The sequence below is a fragment of the Equus asinus genome, chromosome 8, assembly GCF_041296235.1.
Source record: "Equus asinus isolate D_3611 breed Donkey chromosome 8, EquAss-T2T_v2, whole genome shotgun sequence".
In the NCBI taxonomy this organism is placed as follows: Eukaryota; Metazoa; Chordata; class Mammalia; order Perissodactyla; family Equidae; genus Equus; species Equus asinus.
Genome location: NC_091797.1, coordinates 98,924,737 through 98,938,576, shown reverse-complemented (window position 1 = coordinate 98,938,576; position 13,840 = coordinate 98,924,737). Strand labels below are relative to the sequence as shown.

The 13,840-nt window shown below is 52.7% G+C and overlaps 1 protein-coding gene across 2 annotated transcripts in view; it reads left to right on the top strand.

Moving 5' to 3' along the window:
- Positions 1-2,893, top strand: part of BCR (BCR activator of RhoGEF and GTPase) — a 123,319-nt gene extending 120,426 nt beyond the window's left edge. For both annotated transcript variants that reach the window (XM_070516596.1, XM_014866290.3), the window contains exon 23: positions 257-2,893. In XM_070516596.1, coding sequence (XP_070372697.1) covers positions 257-346 — 90 coding nt within the window. In that variant the 3' untranslated portion in view covers positions 347-2,893. The remainder of the gene's footprint in view (positions 1-256) is intronic.
- The last annotated feature ends 10,947 nt before the right edge of the window (positions 2,894-13,840 follow it).

Below are 13,840 nucleotides of genomic sequence, written 5' to 3'. Positions count from 1 at the left end.
CCAAGGTTCCGAGCCATGTGGCTGGGAGGGGCAGGGAGGGCTCCTTCCTCTGCACCTTGCTCGGCGTCTCAGGGCCCATCCCACCAGGTGTTCATCCAGGTGCACCCAGACCTCTGGCTGTGAGGAGCTCCTGTCACCAGCACCCTCAGCATGAGGGTGGCCTCAGTCGCCAGGCCCTGGGCTCTGGCCAGGAAGACCTCCCGCCTCCCCCATGAGCACCTCTCTGAGCCCCCTTCCTCCTGCTCTGCTCCGACAGGTCCAGGTGTTGCTGTATTTTCTGCAACTGGAGGCCATCCCTGCCCCAGACAGCAAGAGACAGAGCATCCTATTCTCCACTGAAGTCTAGAGGTCCAACTCCATCTCCGAGAGGCCGGCGGAACAGCCTGGAAACCTCCTGGTGAAAAGGGCCATCCGAAGAGTGGGAACCGAATCTTCTTAAGGAGTAACTGGGCCACCCCCAAGGGCCAGGCCGTCTGCCACGAGACAGCCACCCCTGGCGGAAGGCCGAGTGGCCTGGGCGGTTCTGGGCCCCCCAGCCGGTGAGCTCCCAGCTGGCCTCAGACTGGTTTTCCATGCTGCCACCAGAGGGCGCCCCAAGCCAGCACGTCTGAGAGCGCAAGCCTGGCCTGGGCCAGGCGGAGGGAGTGGTTGTTACGAACTTAACTTATCAGAGTTTAAAAGATTTCTACTGGATCACTCATCAAGATACACCCTTTCCAGGGAGAAGGGAACACGACCAAATTCCCTCACTGTTGTGTCTTGAATAAACACTGCTGCTGCTTCATACCGTAGGGGCCACGGCCCCGTCCCTGTGTGGGTGGGGGCATTTCCATTTCCCTGACTTAGAAATTCGACTCCTGTTTGTAACAGGGTTTGGGAAGCTAAGTCAGCACTGTGTAGCGTTTGACCCCTTTCACCTCCTTTCTTCTCTTTTTTTTCTAAAAGGATCTCTGTGTAGAAATGGGTCGTCTTCTTTTCTGTCCTGTTGCTTTGTTTTTGCCGTTCACGTGCCCCTGGGAAGACAGCTCCCCAGGGAGCGGTGTAACTTCCTATACCGGACCCCAGGGGGAGGGAGGCCCAGGCTGCGCACTTTATGGCTTGTTCTCTGGGAGAGTGACCCAGTCCACCTTCCCGATCAACCGCCGGGCACACGCTCTCCTCTTTGGCTTAAAAAGAAAGGCCTTGATCTCTGTCTTCCTCCAGCCTGCCGCCCTCGCTGCCCACACTCTCCCTGCCCCTTCTCGTCCCGGAGACAAGATTGCTTTATTCCCTTGCTCTCTGCTGAACAGACTCAGAAAACTTTTGTAAAAGTTTCCTCTCGGCGGCAGCTTGCTGACAGCTTGTTTTAAACTTTGATCCGAATAGCCTTTTGATACTTGAATATTTTTAAGTTTTATACATAGTTTCTAATTTTTTTCCTAACAGATTCAGATACCTAATAAGATAATAGAATGTACTCTGGGGACAGTCTGCGTCCCAGCAGCATTTGTCTTCCTCCAAGCGCCGGCTCTGCTTTCTTCGGGAGCCCTCTCTGAAGCCTCCGGAGCATTGGCAGTGTGGGCAGTTAGGAACAGGGGCTGCTCCCCAGGCCAGGCTGAGGGTGGGGGCGCCCATCCCGGAGCAGGTGGGAGGACAGACCCGCCTGCCGTCCCTGCTCTCCATGTGCCCGTGCAGAAGCCAGGACGTTCTTGGTAACCGTCCTGACTGTCCGACTTAGAGGAAAGAGAACTGGGGAGGCCACTAAGTATTTTGAAGAAACAAATCTAAACAATTGCATCACTTTTTTTAAAAAGAGGAGTTGGGGCGAGGAGAAAAGAAAAAGTAAACTGAGAGGGCCAAAGTTTCCATGTTGGGCTTGCAGGAAGAGAGGATGTTGCTAATGGAGGAGGGAGTGATGGCGTGACTCAGGAAAAGGTGTTTGCTTGTCATGGGATTATACCAGTAGCCGGTGGCCTGGTGCCATGATCCTTCCCACATCTCTGGGGCAGTAGGGGGTGGGAGGGCTTGCCCGGTGTGTCAATGACAGCTCCTCCCCTTTGCTTGTGGACCTGCTGAGGCAGGCGACAGAAAGCGAAGTCAGTTGAAGATTTTACGTCTGCATACTGTATTTATTTAGCTGTACTTTTTGTTGCAAGGAGAGCAGACCCACCCTTTTAAAAGCAAAGCCGCTCTCCTGGGGGCTGAGGGCAGGGAGCAGCGTCCTCTGCCCACTGTACATTTCTGGATTCAGTGGGTTTCTCGGGCCTCTAGCTCCGGGCCTCCTCCGGCCTAGCTTCCCATCCCTGTCCATCTTAGCAACCCTCCCGCCCTGCAGAGGGAACCACTTTGCTTAGAAAAGCTAAGCCCAGCCTCATTTCTGTTTCCCCTGGTGTCTCAAGATTTGCGTCTGTTGCATTGAAACTGGAAAGCAATATATCAATGTCTGTGCCAATTTTTGTTCCCTCCTACACCCCTCCCATTTTTACTTTTTATTTATATAGAATGTGTGCTGTTTCATGATGGAATGACCACTCTTCCTTGTGTAGCTGTAAAAGCGCCCTTTGCTGGGCCACAGTGGTGGCCGTCACTTGGATCCCCGGCTGCCTCTGTCGTCCCATCTCACACACAGGCCTGTGGGTTGGCAAAGCCAGCATGAGGCGAGTGAGGGCCTGGAGCCCAGAGATGACCTTCCGTGCAGCTCAGCTGCTGGACTCTGCCACAAGAAATGATGCTTTCCTGCCCTGGGCCCTGGGTCTGCAGCAGTGAGCTTGGCTCCCTCAGACAGCAGCCCGGCCTTCCGTTGGTGGGTGGCTGGTCTCTCAGGGCTGCATTCCTGCTTTTGGGCTCAACCATCTATATGCCACCTGGGGGAAAGGACTGCTGACACTTCATTAAAGTTACCTGAGACAACTTGGCCTCAGTGGTGATTGTTACATGAAAAGGAAACCATGATCGGTGCCTCTGGAATGGGGGTTGGGGGTGGGCAGCAAAGCTGGAAGACGTGCCAGTGGAGTGCAGGGCCTAGGCAGCCCTCCGGGAGGGTGGTGTGCCCACACTGTGGAGCAGCCAGGCCCAGCCGGGTCTGCGTGCCCACAGGCAGGCACCACCAGGCAGTGATAGGACACACGGAGCAGCAGCAGCTGCTCTGACGAGTGTGAGCATGGGGCTGTCTATTTTAGGACAGAAGGCAGAGGGGACACCGGCCTGGCACTCCTGTGCGGTGCCATGCCAAGCCCGGGGTCAGGGAGGGCCCCAGCCACACACAGCCTGGCCCTGCACCAGCCCCTCGGTCTCAATGGTTTCTTCTGGGACCGAAGTTTTGATGGTGTTGCCAGGTCCAGCCTTTTTGTTGCCTGCAGGCATGGGTCACTCTTATCCGCTACCAGCCTTGCCCTCAGAAAAAACCCATCCAGAGCTAGCCCTGATGGCCTAGTGGTTAAAGTTCTGCACACTCTGCTTTGGCAGCCTGGGTTCGGTTCCCGGGCGCAGAACCACGCTGCTCGTCTGCCAGTAGCCATGCTGTGGTGGCAGCTCACATAGAAGAACTAAGACCTACAACTAGAATATACAGCAATGTACTGGGGCTTTGGAGAGGGGAAAAAAAGAGAGAGGAACATTGGCAACAGATGTTAGCTCAGAGCAACTCTTTCCCAGCAAAAAAAAAAGAAAGAAAAAGCCCATCCAGCTTGCAGGGAAGCTGTGTTTGGGTGGAGATGTGCCTGTGATGTGGGCTCTGTGCTCAGCGCAGCTTGGTAGAAGGTGGGGCCACACCCGCTCAGCCCCTCATTGCTATCTGCAGTGCCTGTGTCAGCAGTTGCCCCGAGGCTTCTCTAACAGACTGCAAGTGACCAGTGAAGTAGGCAGAGGGCAGTGAGCTCAGGGTCTTCCTTGGACCCCCCCCAGGAGAAGGGTCTCCTCATCAGCTGCATGGTCAGCTGTCTGGGGCATGGGCAGTGTGGGAGGTGGTCGCCTGCCTCGGCTGTGATCCTCGCTCCAGCTGGCCTCCAACACTGCTGCCTATAGAGTGTCACCATGGCCATTTCTCTGAGTAGACAACATGGTGTGTCCTGGGGAGAAACAGGACCAGATGGCAGCAGCCCTGAGCTCAGTGCAGCCCTTCACTGGCCGGAGGAGACCAGGGGGAGGTCACACCAAGGGTGTGACAAGAGGCCCTGGGGAACCCTCATACACTGCTGGTGGGAATGCAAACTGGTGCAGCCACTATGGAAAACAGTATGGAGATTTCTCAAAAAATTAGAAATATGAATACCATATGATCCAGCCATCCCACTACTGGGTATCTATCCAAAGAACATGAAATCAACAATTCAGAGAGACTTCTGCACCCCTATGTTCACTGCAGCATTATTCACAATAGCCAAGACATAGAAGCAACCCAAGTGCCCATCGACTGATGAATGGATAAAGAAGATGTGGTGTATATACACAATGGAATGCTACTCAGCCATAAAAAAGACAAAATCATCCCATTTGCAACAACGTGGATGGACCTTGAGAGTGTGACGTTAATGAATAAGGAGAACAGATTAGTGGTTACCAGAGGGGAGGGGTGTGGGGGAGAGCTAAAGGGGTAAAGGGCATATATGTATGGTGACAGATAAAATTAGACTATAGGTGGTGGGCATGATGCATTCTATACAGAAACTGGTATATAATAATGTTCACCTGGAATTACACAAGGTTTTAAACCAATATGACCTCAATAAAATAGTTTCTTAAAAAAAGATGCTCTGGGGATGCATCTCCACCCTCAGAGGCCCCGAAAGCCTAAGCACCCCTTCGCAGCGTCCCCGTCCCACAGGGCACAAGGGTTGACGCTGGCTCTTGCCCACATTGGGAAAGCTTCGTGCACCCCATGCTGTCTGTTCACTCTGACCTCTGCTGACGAGGAACAGGCTGCCACTGGCCCTTCTCTGAGTATTTGGCCTCTGGAAGGCTACAGTTAGCTCTCTAGCCCTACCTTCCTGGTCCTATTCGAAATCTTTACTAAAAAAAAAGAACAAAAATGCTATTGCATCTCCGTTAGGACTGTTCGCTGCTGCCCTAAATCTGAAATTTTACACCTCAAACAACCCTCAGAGGCTTCTTAGTCCAATCCCTTTTCTTGATGGATAAGGAAACCCAGGCACACAAAGCCCCCACCCTGGCATCCCAGAGCCGGTCGATGAGCAGAGACCGGGTCTCGGTGTCCTGATGGCCCCCAAGCTGGCACTAGATGCGGCCAGACGCCGACCGCCAGCCCTGGCCTTGACGGACTGTGCCGGGGCGGGTACCGGGCCGCGGCCTCCTGGCATCCCACACACACATGCCCTGTGCAAATAAAGGGAGGGCAGGATTTTGTATAGAAATCTCAGAAGAACTCCTATATCCACCCCGCAAAAGAATGCCCCCATTGCCTTAAAAGGAAGCGCGTCCATGGACTAACGATGGGCTATCATAAAGAGCTCCGGAAAGATAAATAGAAAAAGTGATGGGGCCGGCCCCGTGGCCGAGTGGTTAAGTTCGCGTGCTCTGCTTCAGCGGCCCAGGGTTTCGCCACTTCGGATCCTGGGCACGGACATGGCACCACTCGTCGGGCTATGCTGGGGAGGTGCCGCACATGCCACAACTAAAAGGACCTGCAACTAAAAAAACATACACAACTATGTACTGGGGGGCTTTGGGGAGAAAAAGAAAAAAAAAAGAAAAAGAAAAAGTGAGGGGGCGACAGACACACCAGCTCTTGAAGAGGCCCAAATGGCCTCTGGGAGCAGCCACCACAGGTCAGCAGGCAGCACCGGGGCTTAGGGTCACCCCGGATGGGAGGGGGACTGTCAGACCCGGGGGAAGGGGTGTTGGAGCTCAGACAGTGTAACTGAGTCGGGGAGAGCGATGGGTCACCCCAATTCTCGCAGTACAGAAAGGCCAGCCGGGGCCGTGACCAACAGGCACCCGAGTAAACAGTTTCGTGGAAGACAGGGCCCTGTTGCTTCTCAGATTGGAAGGGAAACCAGCTGCCTTGGGGGCCGAGGCTGCTCGTCTGTAAGCTCCCGAACAAGATCCACCGAGTACCCTGGACCAGGCAGCCCCACTGGACAGCACGCAGCCATGTGTCCCCAGAAAGGCCTTCTCGAGGCTTCTCTGGCCACTTCAGCCAGAACGGTGAGGGCTCAGTCCACACACCAACTACTTCTCGGTTCCCCTCCTGTGAGCGGAACTGGGCAGGCCTGACCAGAAAGTCTCCTTGTCGGTTTTCAGTCACTTGGTTGAAACTTGAGCTGGCAGTTGGGCATGTGGGGGTTTAGATGTGATTCTGGTCAAAGAGGGGGCCCGAACGGTGGGGCCTGAACAAGCCCAGGTCCCCAGCAGCTGCCGGCTGAGCAGCCATCAGGCAAGGAACAACAGGATGGTGGCCACCCCGGCCTCGGGGACATGGCAGGGGCTCGAGGGCTTCAGTGACCATGGGCCGGTGACCTCCCAAACCAGTGACTCGGCCCCAGAGGCCAGCATGGGAAATCCAGACCCATCAAGACAGAGGCAGACGCTGCAGGGGCCCATTTCAATCTAGCTACGATTTAATTCCCTGACGAGCACTGCCTTGCTGGGGTGGCTGGCGCTGACTTGACTCCCGTCTCTGGCTGCCCAGCCCCCAGTGCACCTCACCTCCCCCCCGCCTCCGGGCTCCAGGGGGAAATGGGGCCAGAAGGAGAGAAAAACAATGGAGAGAGGGGAATAGTGGCTATTTCTTCTACTTTCTGAAAACAATATTTAGAATGTTGGGCAGAGGTGATCAGAAGTTCTTTGGAATAAGCTAAGGCATCTGTGACCTCTGTGTTCTCCTTTAGATAAACACTCCTGAGATGCATTTCCCAGGCAGGGCCTTTTCGTCTGGTGGCAGCCAGGAAAAGATGCCTGAGGCTCCCGGTGGGTGGGCGGCAGCTGCGGGAGCCCTGTCCACCCCTCAGGCTGGCCTCTGGCCTCTGAGTCTCAGCCCACTCAGGCCACTTCATACTAAACCTGCCTCCTAGAGATGCCAGGCTGGAGCGTCGGGAGCTAGCAAATCCCTCTTCCACCCGACTGGCATCACCCATGCCTCCCCTCGCTCCTTCCTGGCCACCTCCTCAGCTACTCAGTCTCCAGACTGCCTCCGCAAGAGTTCTGAGGGCCTAACTTGGGATCTTGGCCTGCACATCCCCAGCTGAGGGCATGAGGAGCAGTAGAGCCTGAGAAGCTGGGCAACGCTGATCCCAAAATGGGGCCAGGGCAGGAGGTCCCGGGGCGCTGAGGATTTCTCAGTGGACCCACAATGGAGCAACTTCTAACTGGGAAAGGAGGCCGACTGCCAGGCTGACCCGCGTGTGCTGCCAGGAGGCGTGGGCTGCGACCTTTGGCTCCGGTGGTGCATGACAACTGCTCTCAAGATGCTTGGGGCTGAAGTCACATGCCTGTCCCAATGGGACTATGTGGTCCCTAAGCCCACTCATGGCCATCGTTCCTCTGATTCTCCTTGTGAGAGCATCTCCATGTTCAGACACTGTGAGGCCTTTGAAAGGGGAAGTGGCTCTTCCACGTCGCTGTCATGGGTGAATCTCCCCCCGCCAAGATCTGTCCACCGGAACCTCAAAATGTGACCACGTTTGGAATAAGGGTCTTTGCAGATATCATTAAGGTAAGGATCTCAAGATGAGATGACCCTGCATTAGGATGGGCTGTAAAGCCAATGATGAGTGTCCTAATAAGAGACAGGAAAGGAGAAGACACAGGGATACACAGGGAGGATGCCGTGTGAAGACGCAGGCTGAGATTGGAGTGATGGGTCCACCAGCCAAGGATGGCCAAGGATTGCTGGAAGGCCCCAGAAGCCAGGAGACGCCTGAAGCAGATTCTCCTTCAGAGGCTCCAGAAGGAGCCAACCCTGCCGACACCTGGATTTTGGACCTCAGCCTCCAGAACTGGGAGAGAACCCATTCTTGCTGTTTTGAGCCACTCAGTTTATGGTCATTTGTTACGGCAGCCTTGGGAAATAATACAGTCACCCAGCTAGTGAGTCAAAACACTGTGCCCAGATCCTGGCTCTCCAACTCCCTCTCCTGTTCTCCCACTTCCAAACGCATTCCTGCTTGGAACAGATGTAGATCCGTCCCTCCTGTGCCCCCAGCTCTGGCCCTTCCTTCTCCTTCTCCCCCAAGATCCTGGGAAGGGCCACCAGCTCTCACCTCCGCCACCCATTTCCTTTGTGCTCAGGTCAGCCTGCCTCTGGCTGGAAGCCCAGGGCCCCACGTGGCCAAGCTGACGGCCACTCCCGGCCCAGCCTGCCCCTGACACAGCTACCTGTCCCTCCCTCTGGTCCCCTCTCCTCCCCTGGCTGCTGTGGCAGGCGTGGCCTGCTGACCAGTTTTAAATTAGTTCCTCAGGGCAGTTTTATGTTTTATCAACGGGCTTGTCTTTCCTCCAGATCTTTCTAGAACTTCTCTGAACTGCCTTCAGGTTTTCCTGCAAAAGCAGTATTTACTTACAGGCATGCTTTGGGTTCCAAACAGCTTAATGATGCACTGTTATCTCTGTCTCTTTTTACCCATTTGCTTAAAATTTCCTCACAACAAGAAAAAGGAACCCTCATGCACTGCTGGTGGGAATGCAAACTGGTACAGCCACTATGGAAAACAGTATGGAGATTCCTCAAAAAATTAAAAATAGAAATAGCATACGATCCAGCCATCCCACTACTGGGTATCTATCCAGAGAGCTTGAAGTCAGCAATTCCAAAAGTCCCATGCACCCCAATGTTCATCGCAGCATTATTTACAATAGCCAAGATGTGGAACCAACCTAAGTGCCCAGCAACTGATGATTGGATAAAGAAGATGTGGTATATATATACAATGGAATACTATTCAGCCATAAAAAAGACAAAATCATCCCATTCACAACAACATGGATGGACCTTGAGGGTATTATGTTAAGTGAAATAAGCCAGATGGAGAAAGACAAACTCTGTATGACTCCACTCACATGTGGAAGTTAAACATGTAGACAAAGAGAACAGATTAGTGGCTGCCAGGGGAGAGGAGGGTGGGGGTGGGCACAAAGGGTGAAGGGGTGCGCCTACAACACGACTGACAGACAATAATGTACAACTGAAATTTCACAAGGTTGTAAACTATCATAATCTCAATAAAAAGTTTTAAAAAAATTTCCCTATAACAAAAGATTCCTCAAAGGGAAGATTTTTTAAAAGGGATGTGAATCCTGAGCATGATTCTCCAAGAGGAGACGTGGGCATGTTCAGAGCCTCGGGATGCGTGCAGAAGTCCAGGAGGCTTGTTTGCAAGGGGGAGGCAACACCAGCTGGGGCGTGGACCCAGGAGGCAGAGGCCAAGCCTTGGACCACTAGCTCAGCTCTCTGGGCCTCACTTTCCTCAGCTGTAAAATAAGGACTCCATTAGATACTCTGACGCTGGGAAGTGCCCCACACAGGCCGATAGAGATTAGTTAAGCCTTAGGCAGGTTGTGTTGGGGTCCCTTTGTTTGGCTCATCCCTGATCTCCCTGTGTCCCCACCATGATGTATAGTTGTTTCCCAAGGTCCCCCAGTTGGATGGACTCTAATCAGGAGCCTGGACAAGGCTTCTTGCTTCCTGTGGATGGGGACTTGGACACTGAGAGATAAGGGGAACCATGTCCTGAGTCCTTACATGCCAGGCCCTGCCCTCCAGACGCTTACAGTCTCCAGGTCTGCAGACACTAAGGGCAGCGTTGCTGTTTATTAGCCACGTGATTGCCCTGTGCCAAGGGCTTTGAGGAGAAGTGTGGTATGCCAGGAACAGAGAATAGCGTAGGACTTCTTATTTAGTCCCCTAACACCTCTGACCGATGTGAGAGTACTGCCATTGTTCACAGAAGAACTGGAGGCACAGAGAAGCTGAGGAATATACTTGAGGTCACTCAGCTGATGGCTGTCTGAACCAGGCTTTGAGCTCAAATCTGGGGACTCGCAGATCTGGCACGTGGGACGCACTGACTCACCATTCCCTTCTCACTGGCCTCAGTTTCCCTGACTGTGATATAAGAGGGTCTGATGATGTCTGATCTCTCTAGGCCAGGAGGGAGGATGGACGCCTTGTCCAGAGTTGGTCTCCATCCTATATCTCTTCTGGGCCACCTGCAGGCCAGAGTCCCAAGGGGCTTCCAGGGCTTCAGGCCGTGGTTGCCGCGTACATGGTTCCCTCCTGGCATGGGCAGCGGTGGCTGCGGAAGGCAAACAGCCCATCTCTGCTTGTAGACACATCATTGCTCAGCTGACAGTTGCACATTTCCCGGGACCTAGAGCTCCCCTGACCCCAAGGGAGGCATGTCAAGAATCCCAAACTCGATGTCCTGGCACTCAGAGCTGATGGCTTGCTAACTGTTGAGAACAGTTGTTTTCAGATTAAAACTTGGCCTGCGGCCGCTGCCTGTTTAGCTCTTCCAGCTGTGGCGCAGACTGAGCAGCTGGGCCCGAGTGGGGCGGTCAGTGACCAGTGGGCATCAGGGTGAGCTGAGCGGAGCAGCGAGAAACCAGAGGCGCTGAGCTCAAGGGAGTTCTGGGCTGCGGAGCTCAGCCCATCTCAGTGGTGACAAGACCCCAGCACGGGGCCAGCAAGGCCTGACCAGAGGGGCACTCTTAGCCCAAGAATGGAGGTCATCGTGGCATCCAAACCCTGCCACTTGGGGTGAAGGCTGGGCCCTGGGAGCGGCTCACACACTAATAGGTAGGCTCCTGCACAGGCAGTCGGCCACCTGCTTCCCCAGGTCCCCTCTTGCTCCAGGCCAGTAGGTGCCCCACTTGCCTGCTCTTTCTGCCACTCCAGTTCTGGGGAGCCGAGGAGGATGAGCAAGGACAGGGGACAAGGTGTGGGTGAGGCTGATGGGACCACTCAGATGTCACGACCAACGCCCAGCCACAGACTGGTGTGAAGTCCAGGAGGTTCTCTCTGCCCCATCCTTAGATCTGTCTCCTCCCCTCTGCCCCATCGCCATCCCAGACCTCCCAGCCACCCCAGGATCATGAATAAGTCCCTTGACTGCTTGGGTCACCCTCCCTATCCTGTGCATGCCATGAGGCCAGTTTTCCTAAAGAAGATCTTGCTGCCTATCTCTCCCCTGTCCCAAAGCTGCAGTGACCAGCTCCCATCCACACCATAGAACCCAAGTTCCGAGGCCTGGTGTGGGAGGCTCTCTCTCTTCCGTGCCCGCTCCCCCCCAACCCCGCTGCCATGTGCACAGCCACACTCCCTGCTCTGCCTGTGCCCCGGTCTCTGCTCCCTGAGGATGCTGTTTGCCTTCCCTTCCTTGCTCTTTCTCCTGCCATTCACTGTCCCCGATGTGCCCTTTTCTTATATAAACTCTGCTCAAAGGCCACCTCCTCCCAGAATCCTGCTGATTCCTCCAGGACACCTTAGCAGCATCTCACTTGATTTAGCACCAGGTCACACTGCCCCAGCCAGAGAGGCTCCTGGAGGCTGGGGACCTTGTCAAAGCCATCTCTGCCCCCTTCCCAGCCCCAGGGACAGGGTCCAGTTCCACAGGCCTGGTCGCTGCTCAGGGAATGTCAGCAGCCTCCTGCTTGATGGAAAGTGGCTCTTTTGCTTTGGAATCTGGGGGGCGGGGTGCAGCCTGTCTTTATTTAAAATGTTGATATTTTGTTCCTTGTGGCATTTATTTTGCATTCCTTTATATATATATATATATTTTCATTTATTTTATTGAGGACATATTGGTTTACAACATTGTGTAATTTCAGGTGTACATTATTATACATCAGTTTCTGTATAGACTGCATTGTGCTCACCACCAATAGTCTAATTTTTATCTGTCACCACACATATGTGCACCTGGACCCTTTCTGCCACCTTGGCCCCCTGCTTCCCCTCTGGAATTTCAATGGCAGAAAATCTAGTTTAGTAGTTTTGACTCATTAGAAGTACTTTGCTGTGTACAAGAATGTTCATGGGGGCCCAGCCTGGTGTGTAGTGGTTAAATTCACGTGCTCCACTTCAGCAGCCCAGGGTTCTCAGGTTCTGATCCCGGGCGCCGACCTAGCACCGCTCGTCAAACCACGCTATGGTGGCGTCCCACATAAAACAGAGGAAGATTGGCACAGATGTTAGCTCAGCCACAATCTTCCTCAAGCAAAAAGAGGAAGATTGGCAGCGGATGTTACCTCAGGGACAATCGTCCTCAGAAAGAAAAAACAATGTTTACAGGAACTTTATTCCTAATGTTAAAAGTAGTTAAAAAAAGAAGTAAAATCATGACTCAAACAAATAAGAGTATAAAATAAACGTGTATTAAAAGGTTTACTTAACTCATTAATTAAATGAAGGAACAGGTAAGATGTTACCACCAGTTCAAGGGAGAATTCAAAGGTCAGACACATTTATAGATCAGAAATACTGAAATAAACTTGCAAATGGAGGCAAAACTGGCTTTCCCGCTGTGGGGGAGGGTTGTCCTTAGGTACGAATCATTTGCAAGTCCCTAGACAACAATTATTTGCATCCCATCAGTTTTCTACAATTTACAGAGTTGTGAAGAGTTCAAAGGCAGTAAAAGGCCCAGAACCCCGAGAAAATCAGAATCAGATAGCCTAGAAGAGTGTGTTCCAAGGATGCCTAGCTTTCCATTGGAGACCCCAGGAATCTTTTTCGCTTAATCCAATTTTCCTTCTACGAATAGCTCACAACTGGAGACAATGCAAGTGTCCATCAGTAGAAGAGAGGATGAACCGTGGTACGGTAAATTCACACAACGGAATACTACACAGCAACCAAAATGATATTCATTTTGCACGCCACGGATACATGCAACAAGACGGATAAATCTCACAGACCTAATGTTGAGAGAAAGAAGGCAGACACAAAAGGTTACGTTCTTGTAGTAGGCTGAATAAAGGGCCTCAAAGACGTCAGGCCCCTGCCCCTGGAACCTGTACATGTCACCTTATTTGGAAAAAAGTCTTTGCAGATGTGAGATAAATTAAGGATCTTGTGATGGGGGATTATCCTGGCTTATCTGAGTGGGCCCTAAATGCTATCAAAAGTGTCCTTATATCAGAATCAAAGGGAGATTTCACACATACACAGTCTGAGGCAGAGATTGGAATGATGCAGCCACAAGCAAAGGAACGTCAAGGAATGCAGGCCGTTGGCCGAGGGCAGAGGAAGCAAGGAATGGATTCTCCCCCAGAGACTTTTGAGGAAACTCAGAGCTGCCGACACCTCGAGACCCCGACACCTGGATGTCGGAGTTCCAGGCCCCAGAACTGTGAGACATGCGTTTCCGTGGTTTTAAGCCACGAAGGTTTTGGTAATTTGTTACAGCAGCCCTAGGAAACCAATGCAATACGATTCTATTTATTTAAAGTTCAAAATCAGGCCACGTTAATCCAGAGTTAGATGTCAGAACGGTGGTTACCTTTGGGGAGGGTGTAGCGTTGGGGGATGGTACTGGGAAAACTGCTAAAGTTCTTTTTCTTGATCTTCACTTTTTGGTATTTCATTGAGTGATACATTCATTTTGTGCACTTTAATATAAAAAAGTATCTTTTAACAGTGTGCATGGCTTGTCAGTAGCTGTGGGGTGAGGGCAGGTGCCTGGGGCCAGACAGTTTTGTTCTGTTTCTGCCATTTGCTAGCTGAGTGGCTTTGGCAAGTGAAATAGCCTCTTTGAGCCTCAGTTTTGTCTTCCATACAGTTTACGGGGCTGGTGTGAGGATTTAAATGATAGTGAGTCCTGTTTGAAGTGTAAATGCCTACAGATGCAACATGAATGCCCCTCCCATTGTCCAGGCATTTGCTGCGTGCTGGGCTTCAGGCTAAGTC